The sequence below is a fragment of the Peromyscus eremicus genome, chromosome 8b (genome assembly GCF_949786415.1).
Source record: "Peromyscus eremicus chromosome 8b, PerEre_H2_v1, whole genome shotgun sequence".
NCBI classification, from domain to species: domain Eukaryota; kingdom Metazoa; phylum Chordata; class Mammalia; order Rodentia; family Cricetidae; genus Peromyscus; species Peromyscus eremicus.
In genome coordinates this window covers 6,418,118-6,435,392 of record NC_081424.1, presented here as the reverse complement: position 1 = coordinate 6,435,392, position 17,275 = coordinate 6,418,118, and the positions used below count along the sequence as shown (strand labels likewise).

Here is a 17,275-nt window from a genome sequence, read left to right as displayed (position 1 = left end):
CTATTATCTTTGGCTTGCAGTACTTGAGAACATTTTATTATGTGCACTTTTTTCTCTCCAAGAATAGGGCCAGAAAGTGGAGCCTATGAATTTAGCCCTCTTGTTCATCTCTTTCTTGCATCCACTTGATATAATCTATTGTTCATTGGATGTGCCCTCACACATTTACTCTGGAATTTCTCAGGCCCTCCCCACCTCACACAGATACCAGCAAAGTAGAGTCAGTGTGCCAAACCCTGCCTACCACCTGTTTTCCTAAGTCTAACTGGAGCACAGTCCTGCCATTTGTTTGGCTGTTTGGTGAGCGTGGTGACTTCGTGGCCCACGGAGCCTGAATGCACACGCTCCTCTCTTTGCAGAAGCACCATGACCTTCACACCTGGCAGCCAGCCAGGCTGTGGAAGCAGACCAGAACTTTACAGTAGAAAGTCTGCTTTCTTCCCCATTTAGAAGCAATAGTCACTGCTTTATTTAACTGTCAGTGTTATTTTTGGCACATTGGTCTTTATTTGTCTCTGGCTGACACACCAAAGTACAATAAATTATTTGCACACAGAAAGAAAGCAGTTCAAGTAACACACTGTCAAGCAGGATGCCGGAGGGACTTCCATCTCCTCCTCCTGTCCCTGTTGATGGCAGGTTTTTCTTGGTTGCAGCTGTTCCTTTCTGTGTGTGGTCTTGTGAAATTTGCTTCTTCGTGTGTTTGATTCTTCTCCACAAATAGAAAATACCACAGCTAAATACAGGGAATTTCTGTCCCCAGGTATTTTTATTTTTACAATACAGGTTTGCAGAACCAGCGTGTATTGTATGTGCAAGACTCCCTAGAGGGGGAAGCCAGGGTGTTCCTCGACCCCAACACTCTGTCGGATGATGGCACAGTAGCACTACGAGGTAAGTGCTGCACGCCAGGCCCTTGGGAGGCCTTGCAGCGTCACTGGGAGCGCTGAAGTCTTGAGATTCCAAGCAGAGTGTGGGTCATATTGTAGAACAGATGCACACACAGTATTAGGAAAGCTAACTTTGCATACTATATTTAGAACACATGAATACACATTCATCTTTCTCACTCTGGTGGCATGAAACAGAACTGGGGAATAAGTCACACTAGACCCAAATTGACTTCTGGGATGTTGAAGTGTCATAACATCCCATAACATCTGAGATGCATCTGACTACAACCACTTAAACCCTCTTGCAAGATTCTTCAGCTGTGCAAGGAGTGCTCCAGCTGTAAATGGGGGAGACTGATCAGAGTATTAAAACCTAGGCACTTGATAGTTTGTTAGAATTAAAAGCAAAAACTCTCAGTCTTGTGGAATTGAATCACTTTGGTATCCTGACCTGGAGATGCTGCTGTACGGCCTAAGTGCATCCTTGGTGCTCCTCTGCATTAACTGCTTCCAGTGTGCCCTCCGTAGGCCACTGAGAAGATAAACCTCGGTTGTGCTATGAGCAGAGTTTTAGGATGAGGTTATTCTCGAGTTCTGTGGTTTAGTAATTACGTGGTTAAATTACCTCTTAACGTGTTCCTAATGAAGGGGGCTCAGCATCTCTCCTGTACTGTCCGTTGGTCTATGCTAAAGCACAGTGCAGTTTGGCTCTCTAGAGCTGTGAATTGGAACAGTGATGTCTGCTGCTCAGTAGAAGGGGAATGACAGATCCATTTCCATGGACCCATACAAAGACTTTTGTGCAGGCATTTCTTGCCATTTCTAGCTGTGCCTGGGATACTTGGTGGTCCTCTTCTCTACTCCCAAATAGGCTCAGTGTTTAAGTGTTTTGGAAGTCAGATACTAGCTATCTTAATAAGAGTATAATAGTATTTCCATGAGTTAGCCTGCGGTTTAGAATTAATTTAATGCTGTGGTTCCAAAGTAGTCATGTATCCTGTATAAGAATTCATGTAGTTTTCACCAAGGTCTGTCTTGCATCCCATCCAGGAGGGCTGTGTCCTAATACCATTCACCCCAGTGATGTGGTGTGGTGATTTCTTTAGGTGTCCTAATACCACTCACTCCAGTGGTACAGTGTGGTGATTTCTTTAGGTGTCCACTGAAAACAAGGTGAATTAAGCCTGAGACCTGGCATATGATTCCTTACATATACTTTTAAGCAAAATAATTTCCTTTTTAAATTTTTTCCTGAAAAATTTCAGTAAGCATGTTAGCAGATTTTAAAGTAATTTCCTACTAATTGAAGTTGAATGGTAATAATTGAGCCTCCTATAAATTTTAGATCCCCCATACAATTTAGCACGCTTCCTAGGAAATCACTGGTATCTGAATCTTACTCTACTAGGATAGCTTGATAACATAACTATAACAACCAACATAAAACATGGCTGTTTATCAAGAAACTTTCACAGGATGGGAGCATTGTTGGGTCCCCAAGGACTTGGACATGACATGGGAATCCGCAGACGGGTGCGTTTTGTTTCTTTTGGAATGTGCACACCATGATCCTTCCTTGCAAATCCTCAGGCTGTCTTTACCTGGGCATGTGATGTCATGGTGTGGATATTAATCTTCTAGTGCCAGTAATTTTCCTGAAAATGAGGCTGTAAGGAGTGATCTCAAATGCTTTGGAGTTCATCCCAAAAGTTACTTAATGGCTACAGTTTAATTCTATTGCTTGCTGTGTATCATAATTCAGTCATTACTATAAAAGCAGATTTCCCCCTACTTACTCCCTTTAGAGTATGAATAAAATATGCTGTGTGTCCCAGGTGAGCTCTGCTTTAACCGAGCTACCCATTGAATTATAAACATTTCAGAATGAGAGCATCTTAATGGGCATATAATCCAAGGCTTCATTTTGTCAAGGAAGGAAGTATGACCTCAGGAGGTTAAGGGACCTTGTCATCATAATCGTACTTCCTTCACGACCTCAGTTGAGCCTAGGTTTGCTCACGACTAACTCCCTGTTTCCTCCATTGCCACGTTTGGTCTCCCTGCTGTTTCAGGCAGCATTGACAGTGGGTGACGAGAGTGAACAAGGTGAAGAGTGGTGTGCCACACGTGGCTGGGGCCACACGTGGCTGGGGCCACACGTGACTGGCGCCACACGTGACTGGCGCCACACGTGACTGGTGCCACACGTGACTGTCTCCTGTGTCCTTAGGTTATGCCTTCAGTGAAGACGGTGAATATTTTGCCTATGGGCTGAGTGCCAGTGGCTCAGACTGGGTGACAATCAAGTTCATGAAAGTCGATGGTGCCAAGGAGCTTCCCGACGTGCTGGAGAGAGTCAAGTTCACCTGCATGGCCTGGACCCACGATGGGAAGGGGATGTTCTACAACTCATACCCACAGCAGGACGGGAAGAGCGATGGTATGTGAGCACTTCAGCGAAACAGTATACAAGACTGGGACTTCTGGGATGGAAGAGGAGTTGATTGACACTGCTTGGTGTGCTGGACACAGCCAACCTTTTCACATTGCAGCACAGTGTTGCTGCCCACAAATGCATGCACTCCAGTTATCACACATTTTTAAAAAATCTCACAATGTTCACTGTTTTATATTTGGCTCCATTCGTCGACTGCATGTGGCCCACGGGTAGTCAGTGGCAGCCTTAAGGCTGCAGGTGGGTTAGTCATTGTGATTGGTTTAAGAAGGCCCTTGTTTCCCAGCTGTAATTTCCTAGGTTTGTTTGTTTATTTATTTGGTGCAGTGTGTAAAAGCCTCTCAGACTAAGATGGAGGGCTTTATGATTGACAATAGCAGTTCATATTATGCTTCCTACCAGCATTCCCTAAAAAGTGAGTGTCCTTAGGGATTATAAAGTGTGTTTTACATTTTGGTGTGATTGTTTACTGCCCTGATAGCTTAGTACATTTTCACAGTGAGAAAATAAAGTTTAATCTCATAGTATTCAAAAATCAGCAAATATATGTGAATTGCTGATGCCTAACATTTTAAAATAATAAGCATTAGTTCACAGCAGAATTAAAAGGTGCACACATGTATCCTTGGTGTCTTCACCAGAGGGAGGGATAATTAGCACCTTATAATTAACTAATCTGCAGTAACACATCATCACTCATCACCCAGAGTCTGTAGTTTACATTTCTTTTTTTCGTTTTTCAAACAGTCTTCTCTCTGTGTAGCCCTGGCTGTCCTCGAACTCGATACAGTCTGTAGACCAGGCAGGCCTCAAACTCACAGAGATCCCCCTGCCTCTGCCTCCCAAGTGCTGGGATTAAAGGCGTGCACCACGCCCGGCTTAGGTTTCCTCCTGATGTTGTACACCCTGCACTTGGACTAACAGTTCTGACACGTCCCCATTGCAGAGTCATGGAGGTGATTTTCATTGCCTTGAAAGTATTTTGTGCTCCACCTAGTCCCCTCCCTTCCTTGGTGTCTGGTGGCCCCCGACCCTTTTTCCTTCTCTTCAGACAGGGTCTCACTATGTTACCCAAATTGGCCTTGAACTTTCTGTCTTAGTGTCTCAGGTACAGGGGACAGGCACCACTGGCCTTTTCTGTCTGTTTTAGTTCTGTAGGTGATGCTGTATAGAATGCAGCCTCTTCAGATTGGCTCCTGTTGTTATATTTCATGGCTTGCTTTCTTTCTTTCTTTCTTTCTTTCTTTCTTTCTTTCTTTCTTTCTTTCTTTCTTTCTTTCTTTTTTTTTTTGTTTTTTTTTTTTTGTTTTTTGAAACAGGGTTACACTGTGTAGCCCTGGCTGTCCTGAAACTCAGTCTGGCCTCGAACTCAGAGATATGCCTGCCTCTCGAATGCTGGGACTAAAGGCATATGTACGCCACCATGCCCAGCTGGCTCTTTCCTTTTTAGCGAGAATAACATCCTATTGTTTGTCGTATTTATCCATTCAGTAACTGAAGGGAACAGGGTGTTTCCTTGTTTTAGCAGTTACGTACTAAGTTGCTATCATGGGTAGATTTCCATGTGGACGTTGGTGACCCTTGTGATGAATTCTAAGCAGTACAGTTGCCAGATCTTAGGGTGAGAAACCCCCAGAACCATCCTCCAATGCATTCCCAAAGAATGAGAGTTCCTGGCTGCCCGCCAGTGTCTGAGTGCTCAGGGTCGGGAGCTCTTCAGTAGTTACCTTTTGTTACGGTTTGTTTCAGGGCGACATGATGTAGAGCCCTTATTAGCAGCTTATTGACTGTCTGTCTCTGACTTATTATTTGATTGGCTTTAGTTTTCTCATTTCTGAGCCTTACTAGTCCTTTGCATGCTTTAGTTAACAGCCCTCTGCCATACTGGTATTTTGCAGAGATTTTGTCCCACTCTCTGACTTTTCACTCTTCCAGTAGAATTTTGGCCAAGTTAAGCTTTTAATTTTAATGGTCAAGTTTATCAATGACCTTTATTGTTACATCTAAAAAGTGACTCCTACTTCAAGGCCACCTACGTGTCTCCTACTTTATCTTACAGGAGTTTTATAGTTCAGGGTTTTATATTTTGGTCTATGATCTTCTTTGAGTTAATTTTTGTGAGGAATCTAAAGTTTATATCCAGGTTTGCTTTTTCCCCCTAGTACCATTTGGTGAAAAGTTGGTCTTTATCACACTATATTTCTTTTGATTGTTTATTAAAGATCAACAGATTGTATTTATGTGGGTCTACTTCTGGGCTGTGAATTCTGTTGCTAAACTTTTTGTTTGCCACATATCAAGAGTCCTGTAGCATTTTTTCATTATTAGTTTTTAGGTTATAATTCAAAGTAATGGTGTCATCATGGCGCTTTCATATGTTTTTGTTGTTATACTTTGCTCTTACTCCCCCCACTCCCTTTTGCCCTCTCCTCCTCTCCAGCTAATCCCTTCTTCCTCCATTTAGTTTCCTTTTCTGTTTTCTGCTAGGGTATTCCGCTGCCCTCTACCCCCCCCCCCCCCAAGTCTTTTATTTTAAAACAAAGCCTTGCTGTGCAGACCTGGCTGAACTTCAGGCTAGCTCTAGTGGCTCTGCCCTGGGGTGCTGAGATGTCAAGTCCCCAGCCCATCCCAGATGGCAGCATTGACGTTAGACAGCATCGGTCCTCCACCTTCGTCCTTGGCCTTCAGTGTTCCCAGTTATTTTGACTCCTTATGATCTTCCACGAAAACTTGAGAATCTGTGTTCATGTCTCAGTTTGGGTTCTGTTGCTGTGATAAAGACCATGACCAAAAGCAATCTGGGGAGGAAAGGGTTTATTTCCTCTTACATTTCCAAGTAGTACTCCATCACTGAGGGAAGTCAGGGCAGGAACTCAAGGCGGGAACTGAAGCAGAGACCATGAAGTGCTGCTTACTGACTTGCTCCTCATGACTTGCTCAGTTTGCTTTCTTGTATGCCCCAGGACCACCTACCTACCCAGGGGTGGCACTGCCCACAGTGGGCTGGGCTTTCCCACATCAATCATCAATCAAGAAAATACCTTCATCGCATGGCCTGTAGGCATTTTTGCAATTGAGATTCCTTTCCCCAGATAACTCTAGATTGTGTCAAGTTGAACAAAAAACAAACAAAACCACCAGGAGAGTCCCGATCCACAAATTAACGTACTGGAATCCTGGCATTGTCTCTATGGGTCAGGTCGAGAGGATCTGACGTGTTGGTGACACTGAGCCTTCCTCTCCATGAGTGTGGAGTATCTCTGTGCATTAGTTATTTTATTTCTTTGGGGTGGTTCATAATTTTCCTTATATAGACCTTGTGTATACTTCGTTGGATTTACAGTGAGTTCTTTCATTTTGCTGGTCGATAGGTAACAACAGTCCCACATTTTTGTTGCTGGTGTGTAGGAACATGACTGACTTGTTTGTTAATCTTTCGTCCTTCAACCATATACTCAACCTTTGAAATGTTCTTAGCATTGTGTGATGGACGTAGTGGAGATTGTCTTAAAACTGCCAATTGCATTTCAGTAAACATGTTTTATTCTTCAGGGACAGAGACTTCCACTAATCTCCACCAGAAGCTCTGCTACCACGTCTTGGGGACAGATCAGTCCGAAGATATTTTGTGTGCTGAGTTCCCTGATGAGCCCAAATGGATGGGGGGAGCCGAGGTATTGTATACTGTGAAAGTCCATCCTCAAAGATCTTGTCTCATGGTGCACGAGTAAATATTCCTTCTATATGGTAGTAGATATCCCATAGATGGTAGATGTACAAGAATGAGTGTTTTTAAAATACTGCTATTCAAATTGATTAATAATGAAGATGGTAAATCTTCTGTTAATTTCAACATTAAAATCTTTTATTATTATTATTTTATTCTTCTTACATATATTAAGTTTCCAACTAGAGTTTCCATCCCTCCTCCCCACCTCTGTCTCCCCTCAGAAAAGAGCAGGTTTCCCAGGGCATCAACCAAACATGGCATAATGTGCTACAATAATACCAGGCGCATACATACCATCATATCAAGGCTGGATGAGGCGACCCAGTAGGAGGAAAAGGGTCCTACAAACAGGCAAAAGAGTCAGAGACACCCCCACTTCCGTTGTTAGGAATTCCACAAGAACAAGAAGTTACTCAGCCATAACATACATGCAGAGGACCTAGGTCAGAACCGTACAGGCTCCCTGATCTCTGTGAGCCCCTATGAGCCCCTATGAGTCCCAGTCAGTTGATTCTGTAGGCTGTGTTCTCTTGGTGTCCCTGACCCCTCTGGTTCCTCTGATCCTTCCTCGCCCACCTCTGTAGGACTCCTTGAACTCTGCCCAGTGTTTGGCTGTGGGACTCTGCATCTGCTCCCATTAGTTGCTGGATAAAGTCTCCCTGGTCTCTTTGATGACAATTCCGCTAGGCTCTGGTTCCAGAACACTCTGCAGGCAGGACATACTGTAGGGCGAAGGTTTTGTGGCTGGGTTGGTGTTCCAGTCCCTCCACTGGAGGCCTTGCCTGGTGACAGAAAGTGGCTGGTTCAGGCTCCGTGTTCCCCCATTGCGAGGGGTCTTTGCCAGGGCTACTCTTGTAGATTCTATGGTTTCCATTGCACTAGGTTTCCACCTTGCCCCACCAAGTGCACCCCAATTTTAGTCATTTCTCTCAGTTACCCCCCCCCCACTTGACCCCTTATGTTCCCAACTCCACCTGCCCCCAGGCCACCCTTGAAATCTGTTTCCCCTTCCCAGGGAGATCCGTCTGTCCTCCCTTGAGCCCTCCTTGTTACTTAGCTTCTTTGGATCTGTAGATTCTGGCATGATTATCCTTTATTTTATGGCTAATATTCACCTATAAGTGATTATATACCATGTTATTCTTTCTGGGTCTGGGTTACCTCACTCAGGATGATCTTTTCTAGTTCCATCTATTTGCCAGCTAATTTCATGATGTCATTGATTGTAACAGCTGAGTAATACTCCATTGTGTATATGCACATTTTCTTTATCCATTCCTCGGTTGAGGGGCATCTAGGCTGTTTCCAGTTTCTGGCTATTACAAATAATGCTGCTATGAGCATAGTTAAGCATGTGTCCTTGTGGTATGGTAGAGAGTCCTTTGGGTATATGCCCAGGAATGGTATAGCTGGGTCTTGAGGTAGGTCGATTCCCAGTTTTCTGAGAAACCACCATTTTGATTTCCAAAGTGGCTGTACAAGTTTATACTCCCATCGTCAATGGAGGAGTGTTCCCCTTGCTCCACATCCTCTCCAACATAAGCTGTCACTTGTGTTTTTGACCATAGCCATTCTGATAGGTGTAAGATGGGCTCTCAAATTCATTTTTATTTGCATTTCCCTGATGGCTAAGGATCAACATAAAAATCTTAATAGAAGCACATAATGCTTATGGTTATATGTGTAAAAGTAGATGATGATGTGGGGAACAGCGTGAACATTCCGGAGGTCAGCATCATAGACTTCTAAATTGTTTCCTGCTGCCTCAGGCGAGAATGTGAGAGTCTCTTCTGTATGCTTTCTTCATTCATATTATGTTTTCTCATTAGGCATCTTTTAGACATTTTCCCACTTTATAAATATTCATACATTCCTTGCAGGGGGCGGGGGAGGGGGGGACATCCTAACAGTAATTTCTGAGGTGCTGTGCTCTTGAAATAGGTAGCCATGTTGTATTCTGTGCCTCGAGAGTGTTCTGTGAAGAAACTTAGGAGTCTGTAAACTAAGGAAAGTTTGTTGTTAAAGGAAGGGGAACTCCTCGTGTCCTATTGAGGGTGGGATGTAACATCCCACTGTGCGTAAGAACCCACCAGAGACATGTTAGCACACCGAGGAACTTCTCTTATCTGAAAGGCAAGTAGGACTTCAGCTGGAAAGGAACGTCTTAAATTTAAAACTGCTGTTTCCAAGTCTGCTTCAAGGACAGAAGACAGTGATGGTGTCTTGTCCCTGTGTCTTTATGTGTAGTGTTTTCAGTTGGTCTTATTATCTAGATCAAGAGTCAGCACATCACTGCCCCTGGGCCGAATGCAGCCTGCTTTTGTAGCGATTTTCCCAGAGCCCAGTCATGCTCAACAGCGTTAACATGCATTTTTCTTGTGCTTTTTTCTGCCCTCACTCCTCACCACACCAGCTTTTCCTGTGGTTCCTGCTGTCATTTTTCTTCCAGGTTTGCGTTTATCTCCCATCTCAGTAGACTTTCTGGTTAGCTTCCTGCTGCATGGTGCCCTGGGTGCTTATTTACAAATAGTACACATTTTCACCTTTAGCTGAGTAAAATCAGTTGGGAGATTATGTTATCAAAAGTTAAAATGTTAAGTCTTACGTATTTCTCTTTACCTTTTTGGACAGGAGTATTAATGAGGGAAACTTAAAATTGTATATTTAATATTCAAATTTTATTCCCTCTGGCTTTTTCATAAAATAGAAAACTTGGTCTCCTAGAGAGCTTGTAAATGTTGGAAGTAATAATTTCATTGCAGCAGAACATTTTTGCTTTTGCTTTTTGTTTTGGGATGGTCTTGTGTAGCCCAGGCTAGCCTTGAACTCACTTTATAGCTGAGGTTGAATCTAACTTTATGAGCTTGCTGGTTCTCACTCCAGAGTGCTTGGTAGATAGGTGTATGCCTCCACGCCAGGCTTCTGTGGTGTTTGAGATTAAACCCAGGGCTTCGTGCATGCATCTGTGTTCCTCTATGGCTGCTCCTCCACTTCCTGTGTGTGTGTGTGACTGACTGTTCTGTGTTCCTCTGTGGCTGCTCCTCCACTTCCTGTGTGTGTGTGTGACTGTTCTGTGTTCCTCTATGGCTGCTCCTCCACTTCCTATGTGTGTGTGACTGTTCTGTGTTCCTCTGTGGCTGCTCCTCCACTTCCTGTCTCTCTGTGTGTGTGACTGTTCTGTGTTCTTCTATGGCTGCTCCTCCACTTCCTGTGTGTGTGTGTGACTGTTCTGTGTTCCTCTGTGGCTGCTCCTCCACTTCCTGTGTGTATGTGACTGTTCTGTGTTCCTCTGTGACTGCTCCTCCACTTCCTATGTGTGTGTGTGACTGTTCTGTGTTCCTCTGTGGCTGCTCCTCTACTTCCTATGCGTGTGTGTGACTGTTCTGTGTTCCTCTGTGGCTGCTCCTCCACTTCCTGTCTCTGTGTATGTGATTGTACTGTGTTCCTCTGTGGCTGCTCCTCCACTTCCCGTGTGTGTGTGTGTGTGTGTGTGTGTGTGTGTGTGTGTGTGTGTGTGTGTGACTGTTCTGTGTTCCTCTGTGGCTGCTCCTCCACTTCCTGTCTCTGTAAATGTGACTGTTCTATGTTCCTCTGTGTCCTTTTGTGATTAGCATGTGACACTCACCTGGACCTCGAGGTTCGTGCATATTGAAGACTTTTATTTTGTTTTGAAGCTGAATAAGAATTCACTGTATGTACATTTTTCTTTATTCATCCAGGGACACCTGGGGGGGCTTCCTGTAGTATTACCATGTTGCTGCTGTGAGCAACTAACATTTACAAATACGAAGAATCTCATGTATACATTTAGCTAAGCAAACAAAAAGAAAGGCAATTTCAAGTACTTGAGGGAATCCTGTCATTTTTCAGTCAACTGACTATGTTAATCCAGTGTTTAACCCGGTGTGGACCACAGTGTTGAGGAGGAGGTGGCTGCTTCGTGCATAGACAGCATCAAGTACTGCACAGGTACATACGCAGACCATGGCTAGAACTCCTGCTCACTGGGTGGATGAAGTCCTCAGCTATTTACATCCTTAGGAGCACCGTGCAGCTTGCCCCTCTCATCAGAAAGAAAGAGGCCACACAAAAATAATAGCAAAGACCACTTAAAGAATGGCAATAAATGACAGGTGCTTGTCTGCTGCATAGAAGTAATAACCTGAAATAAGTCAATAAACAAAAGGACAATCAGAGTCCTCTCTTTCCTGTCCCAAGGCTCTGAGAACCTGTGGGTGCAGGGTTTACCAGTGTCTCCGTGGTCTGGGGAGCTTGTTGGCTGAGAAGACGGCTTCTGGGTGTGCGAGAAGTGGGGGTACGGCGTTCATGCTTGGGGGTGAGGTTGGAGAAATGCTGTAGGGCAGGCTGGAGGTGCCTCCATCCTCCTCCCTGTGGTCTGCTGTAGGAGAGTGTGACTTAGCCTTCCGTCCTGTTCTGAGGCCTCTGACCTTTCTGCTTGGACAGGTCCTTCTTGCGTCAGACTTAACAGAAGTTCACTTTATAGTCTAGGTTCGACTCCATGAATGACCACCTTCCTTCACTGGTTCTGCCTTGGCCTCTCTGTACGGGTCTTTTTCACCTTGAGCGGGAAGAATTAGTGGATTCTAGGCAAGGAGTACCTTTGAGCGTCTGGCTGCGGCGTTTGGGTGGTGGTTACTAAAGTCCGTTGTGGTCCAAGCTGGAACCTGATTTCTGTGCTGTCTTCCTGTCCCGGCTCCCCTGGGTGTCAGGCGGGCCTGGGAAGGTGTGCCTCTCCTCTGGTTTCTCCAGTAGCCACAGAGGAGGGAATCAGAGAAGAGGATAAGATGTGCCATGTCCAGAGCCATTTGCTGGGTTGGTTTGTCTTGGCTGCTCAGCTGTGACATGTGTCCAGGTGCCAGCTTCCCAGTGGCACCCTTCTGTCACTAGGTGCCCTTGGTTCTGGGGCCTCTGTGCTGTTGTCTGTGGCTAACCATTGCACTCTCCAGCCAAGCTTCTGTTTCTTCCTGGGGTATTTTTGTGAGGTTCACACCTCCATCCCTTTCAGCAGGGAGTCTTTCAAGATGACTGAGATCTGCAGTGCCTCCCGGCCCACCCCTGTGGATCACCCTGTCCCTCAGGCTGTGATCACCACTGCCTCCTCACCTGCCTTCCAGGGACCCTCCTGTGCATCTCACACTGCAGTGCTTGGGGATCCTTCCTGGGCCCCTGGGGCGCAGCACAAGAAAACAGCTGTCATGTGACTAGATGGGAAGAGGTCAGCTCTTAGTGTACATGATGAAGTGTATGTGAAGGGACACAGTGGAGGAGAAGTTGTTATGTTTTAGGTTAGCTCGGACCTCCTCACCAAAAACATTATTATTTTGAAGTCATTTGTGAGCATTTCAGGTTGAGACAACAACCAAAACCCAAATAAACAAAAATTCCCAAGAACTCAAATGTGCTGAGGCGCTGTGCCCAGCAGAGGGTGCTGCAGAGCCAAGATTGCGGAAATGCACAGTGAGATGCTGAGTCCTAACTCTGTTGCACCTTATTCTTGAAAGATTTTTTTGGGGGGCAATCCTAAATCTTAATATTTATCACGTATAGCCATCAGCTATTTTTATATATTGGCTTGTGATCCCTAATAATTAAAAAATGCACACTTGTACACACAGTTATACATGTTACACATATATTCGCATGGGAAATTCACATTCACACGAAACATGGAGTCTGCTTTGTGTTGGCCAACTACTCCTGGGCATGTAGCCTGCCCTGGAGTGTGGTTGGTATACTTATGGTGGTGATCTGAATGATACTGCCCCCCCCCCCCCCCCGTAGGCTTATATATTTTAATGCTTGGTCCCCAGTTAGTGGAACTATTTGAGAAGGGTTAGGAGATGTGGCCTTGTTAGAGAGGGTGTGTCACTGGGGGTGACACCAGACCAGTGGCTCTCGGCCACGCTTGTGGATCTGATGTAAGCTCTCGGCTACTGCTCCAGTGCCGTGCCCGCCTGCCTGCCTGCTGTCACTCTTTCCCATGATGGGTTACAGACTCACCCTCTGACACTGTAAGCAAGCCCTTAATTAAAGGCTTTCTTTTATCAATTGCTTTGGTCCTGGTGTCTCTTCACAGCAATAGACAGTATGTAAGACATCCAGTGTCGCTCCAATAGAGAAGCTGGTTTTCCCGTCCCCAGCAGGTATCAATTGCAATAGCTGCTCGGTGGGACTTATGTCCGCTGCCCCTTCTTCATGCTAGGGTCGTTTTAATCCGTGCAGGTCTTGTGTGCTGCCACGGTCTGTGCGAGTTCACGTGTGCATCAGCCTGCTGTGTCGTTCACCAACTCGGGCTCGAACAATCTTTCCACCTTTTCCTTTTCTTTTCTTTCCTCTTCTTTTGAGAGAGATCAAGGACATGAAGTTGGTGGGTTGGGAGGTGGGTGGAAGGACCTAGAGGAGTTGTGGGGGAAGGGGAAGAATATGATCAAAGTATATTGAATGGAAAAAGTTTGAATAAAAATAGTTAATTTTTAAATTAATTTTGAGAATTTTAGCATGCATATAATATATTTTGGTCATATCTACCTACTGCTTATTCGCACATCTTTCCCCCACTTGCCATCCCCGTCCCAACTGCATGTCCTTTGCTTTCTTTTTTTAAATAGCTCACTGATTAGATTTGTATCGCCCACCCATTCATGGGTGTGGCACCCACTGTCCACCCGAGTGTGGTCAGCCCGCTAGGGATACACCCTGAAGGAAAAGTGACTTTCTGTCCCTTGGAAGCTACCTGTGTCCGTAGCTCCTCAGGTAGGGATGGCGGCTTGATTCTGTGCAGGTCCTGTGCTGCCGTGAGTGGTTGGGCACCTCAGTCCTGCTGTGTCCAGAAGGCACTGTTTGGTTCCCATCCACCACTACCCTCTTCTGCAGCAGTCCCTGAGCCTCAGGGAGGGCTGTGATGTAGACGTTCATTTGTGTCTGTGCACTCCACTGAACTTAGGCTTTGGATTTTGATTGTTGACTTTTTGCATTAAACCATCATCCACGGCACAGAAAACAAAACAAACAAACAAAAGCCTGTCTCCGATGAGGTCTGAGAGCTGCACTAATCTGTATAGAGATAGGCAGTTTGACTATGTCCATTTACCAAGGTAGCAGTTGTAGGCTCTCTTGTGGGTCCTCTGAGTTCCCCAACCCTTGGTTCTTAAGAGTGTCAGGCATGCATTTCCTTCTGAGGAGTGAACCTTAAATTCAGTCAGAAAGCAGGAGGTTACCCATAGCATTCTTCGTACTCTTGCAGCCGTGGGCACATCTTGCCATCTTGTTAACATAGCCCAGGGTGCATCGGGTAATGTAGCTGGGTAAGATTGTCGATGGCTTCTTCACCCAGCATCCCCCTTCACTGCACAGCACCTCCCAGTCACCATTCTGATTACAACAAGGAGAAATCTCTGCAGGGCGACTGGGAAGACAGAAGGGCTCACACACCAAACTAGAGATTTATATGTGGGCAAGCTAGAGGGCCGTGCTGTCCCTTACAGAGCAGCTGCTGCTGGAAATGCCGTTCCCTAGTGGAGGTTAAGTCCCCTTTCTGAAGTGCTCGGGCTGATGTCCCAGATGTAATATCTGTATATACTTAATGAAACACTTCGGCAATGGGACCCGGTCTGGTTTGCCTTTCTGCTGCTATAATAAACACCAGGACCCAGACCAACCTGGGGAAGGAAAGGGTGTGTTTCCTCTCCTTAGTTATAGTCATCAAAAGGGCAGAAACTCAAGCAGGAACCTGGGGCACAAACCTTGGAGAAACAGCTTACTGGCTGCTCTCAGGCTCACATTCAGCTCCCTTTCTCCACAGCTCAGTCCCACCTGCTCTGGGATGGTACCACCACAGTAGGCGGGGCTCTCATACATCAGTTAGCAGTCAAGAAAATGGCCCACAGTTTGCCCACAGGCCAGGCTGATAGAGGCAGTTTACTTAGGTTCCCTTTCCGAAGTGTGTCAAGTTGATAGCCAGGACGAGACCTCACAGGACCCAAGTTGACAGTGTTTTGTAGCACACGCAGAGCTGAAAGTCAGTGTGCCTGTAAGCTGACTGCAGACTGTCCCTGCAGCTCAGGTGGGGAATTTTTCTATTTGTGGTGTCGTAACATCAACATCCCAACATCCATTTGCCACAGTACATGGGTGGAGGTCGAGAACAACTATCAGGAGTTAGTTCATGTTGTCCATTATGGCCGTGGTTCTCAACCTTGCTAATGCTGCGGCCCTTTAGTACAGTTCCTCATGTTGTGCTGACCCCCAGCCATACAATTATTTCGTTGCTACTACATAACTGTAATTTTGCTACTGTTATGAATCATAATGTAAATATCTGATATGCAGGGTATCTGATGGGTCACAACCCACATGTTGAGAACCACTGCATTATGGGTGCTGGGGACCAAACTTAGGTTGTCAGGCTGGCTCATCCAGCATCTTCATCTAGGGAGCCATCTTGCCAGCTCAGATTTTGGATTTTTAAACTAGAGATGATCGACCTGTATAGCTACTGGAGGGCTGGTTGACCACTTTCTCCAGTTCGTGTTACCACTCAGGGAGGGGGGAAGGAAAACAATGGTAGATTCTTGAATAACCGAGCTTGTCTACCAGGAAAGGAAAAAATAGACGGATTAGAACGAAGTGGCTACACAGTCAAGAGCTGCATTCTTTTATCTTGAATAGTGTGTGTTTGTTTATCGACATTCCCCTCCCCCACTCTAGCTTGTCAGAGAAATCAAACGGTGTTTGCATAGACTCAGGCTTTCCTCGGTGTAGTATTGTACTGTCTGGGGAAGCTGGCGAGTCTGACGGGATTGCCTGTTAGGAATGTGTAGGTTAGTCACACACACCTGCGTGCGTGGCTGCTTATCCGCCTACACTGCCTCTCACACCATCCATGAATCCTACCCGGAAAGCTGATCATTTGCATGTAGTTTGGCATTTAAACGTTTTCCTTAATTAAGTGTTGGAAACATACTCAATATCAAAGTGGTGTTATGATTCAAAGCTGTTATAAAAGGAATCCAATAAATGTGGTAAAGATTGCTGCTCTGAGAGGCACATAACAACTCAGAAAGCTGTTCAGATCCATTTCCTTCCTCCTGTTAGCTTCCAGTTTTAGGTGTCAGAGCTCTCCTCACACCTTATACACACACAGGTCTCCTGTGACAGACGGAAGAAAATAACTGTCGTTACCTTGAAAAAATGCCCGTAGACACGAATTAAATGCCGTCTTTTCTAAGTAGATAAAAGTGAGATTTTATGTCCGTGTTTGGGTGCCAACACAGCCTGTGTGAGTCCAGAAACTACACAGTAGCTGGAGTTCTACTCTGATTAATGTGTGATGAATGTTACATTGTGTGTCCAGAAGTGGGATTTTTGTCCCGTTGTATGATGGTAATGTAGATTTTTTTTTTTAGATAAATGATCATGAGTTTAAAATGATAACCATTTTTCTGTTAATTTCCCCCTTTACTGTGAGTTGCATGAGGAAAAGCTTGCTCATTTAGGTCATTTGGGAAACCCAGCTGTCCTGACTGTGACCCCATTGAGACCGATGATAGCTAAATTCATCTGCTTTAGATTTTCTTGATGCTAGTGGTCAAATTCATGCAGATTTATTTTTAAAAACACACGAATGCCCCATCGTCCAGACAGAGCATGTTAGTAGTGATTGATGTCTCTATCATCTCTATTTCACAGTCAAATGATCTTACATCAGGGCTGCTGTTCTCTGAACAGGAACGGCTTGACTGAGTCTCTTGGTTTGAGTGAATGACCTTCCTCACCTCCATGAGGCATTAATTGAAAACGTTTATAAAGCTGTTTGTCAGTAGATGCCTCTGGTAGATGCTGATGTCTTTTAGTGCAGTTTGTTCTCAGTTTGGGAGTTCACTGGGGCCATTGTATGTGCTAGGCTGCTTCACTCTGTGTGTGTGTATTGGACCAATTTTCGGCAACCTAACAAAATAAATTATGAGAGACAAGCTGTAATTGTCTGAACAGTGTGTATCATAGGTTGTCTAGGTAACCTTCGCTAGCTACACTCTAGTGTGATACCACAGTGTGCACAATTAAGTTGTTAATAGGCTGTTGTGGTTTTTAATGGCACTATAACTCCAGACCTTCTGCCCTGGTTTTTGATGAACATAAACAAATTTGGCAGTGGTAGCAGCCACTTGTGAAGGTTTC

At 45.1% G+C, this 17,275-nt stretch overlaps 1 protein-coding gene across 1 annotated transcript in view; it reads left to right on the top strand.

The window, feature by feature from the left end:
• Nucleotides 1-17,275, top strand: part of Prep (prolyl endopeptidase) — a 109,450-nt gene that overhangs the window by 28,966 nt on the left and 63,209 nt on the right. The window contains exons 4-6 of the mRNA XM_059272440.1: nt 764-894; nt 3,124-3,333; nt 6,901-7,022. Coding sequence (XP_059128423.1) covers nt 764-894; nt 3,124-3,333; nt 6,901-7,022 — 463 coding nt within the window. The remainder of the gene's footprint in view (nt 1-763; nt 895-3,123; nt 3,334-6,900; nt 7,023-17,275) is intronic.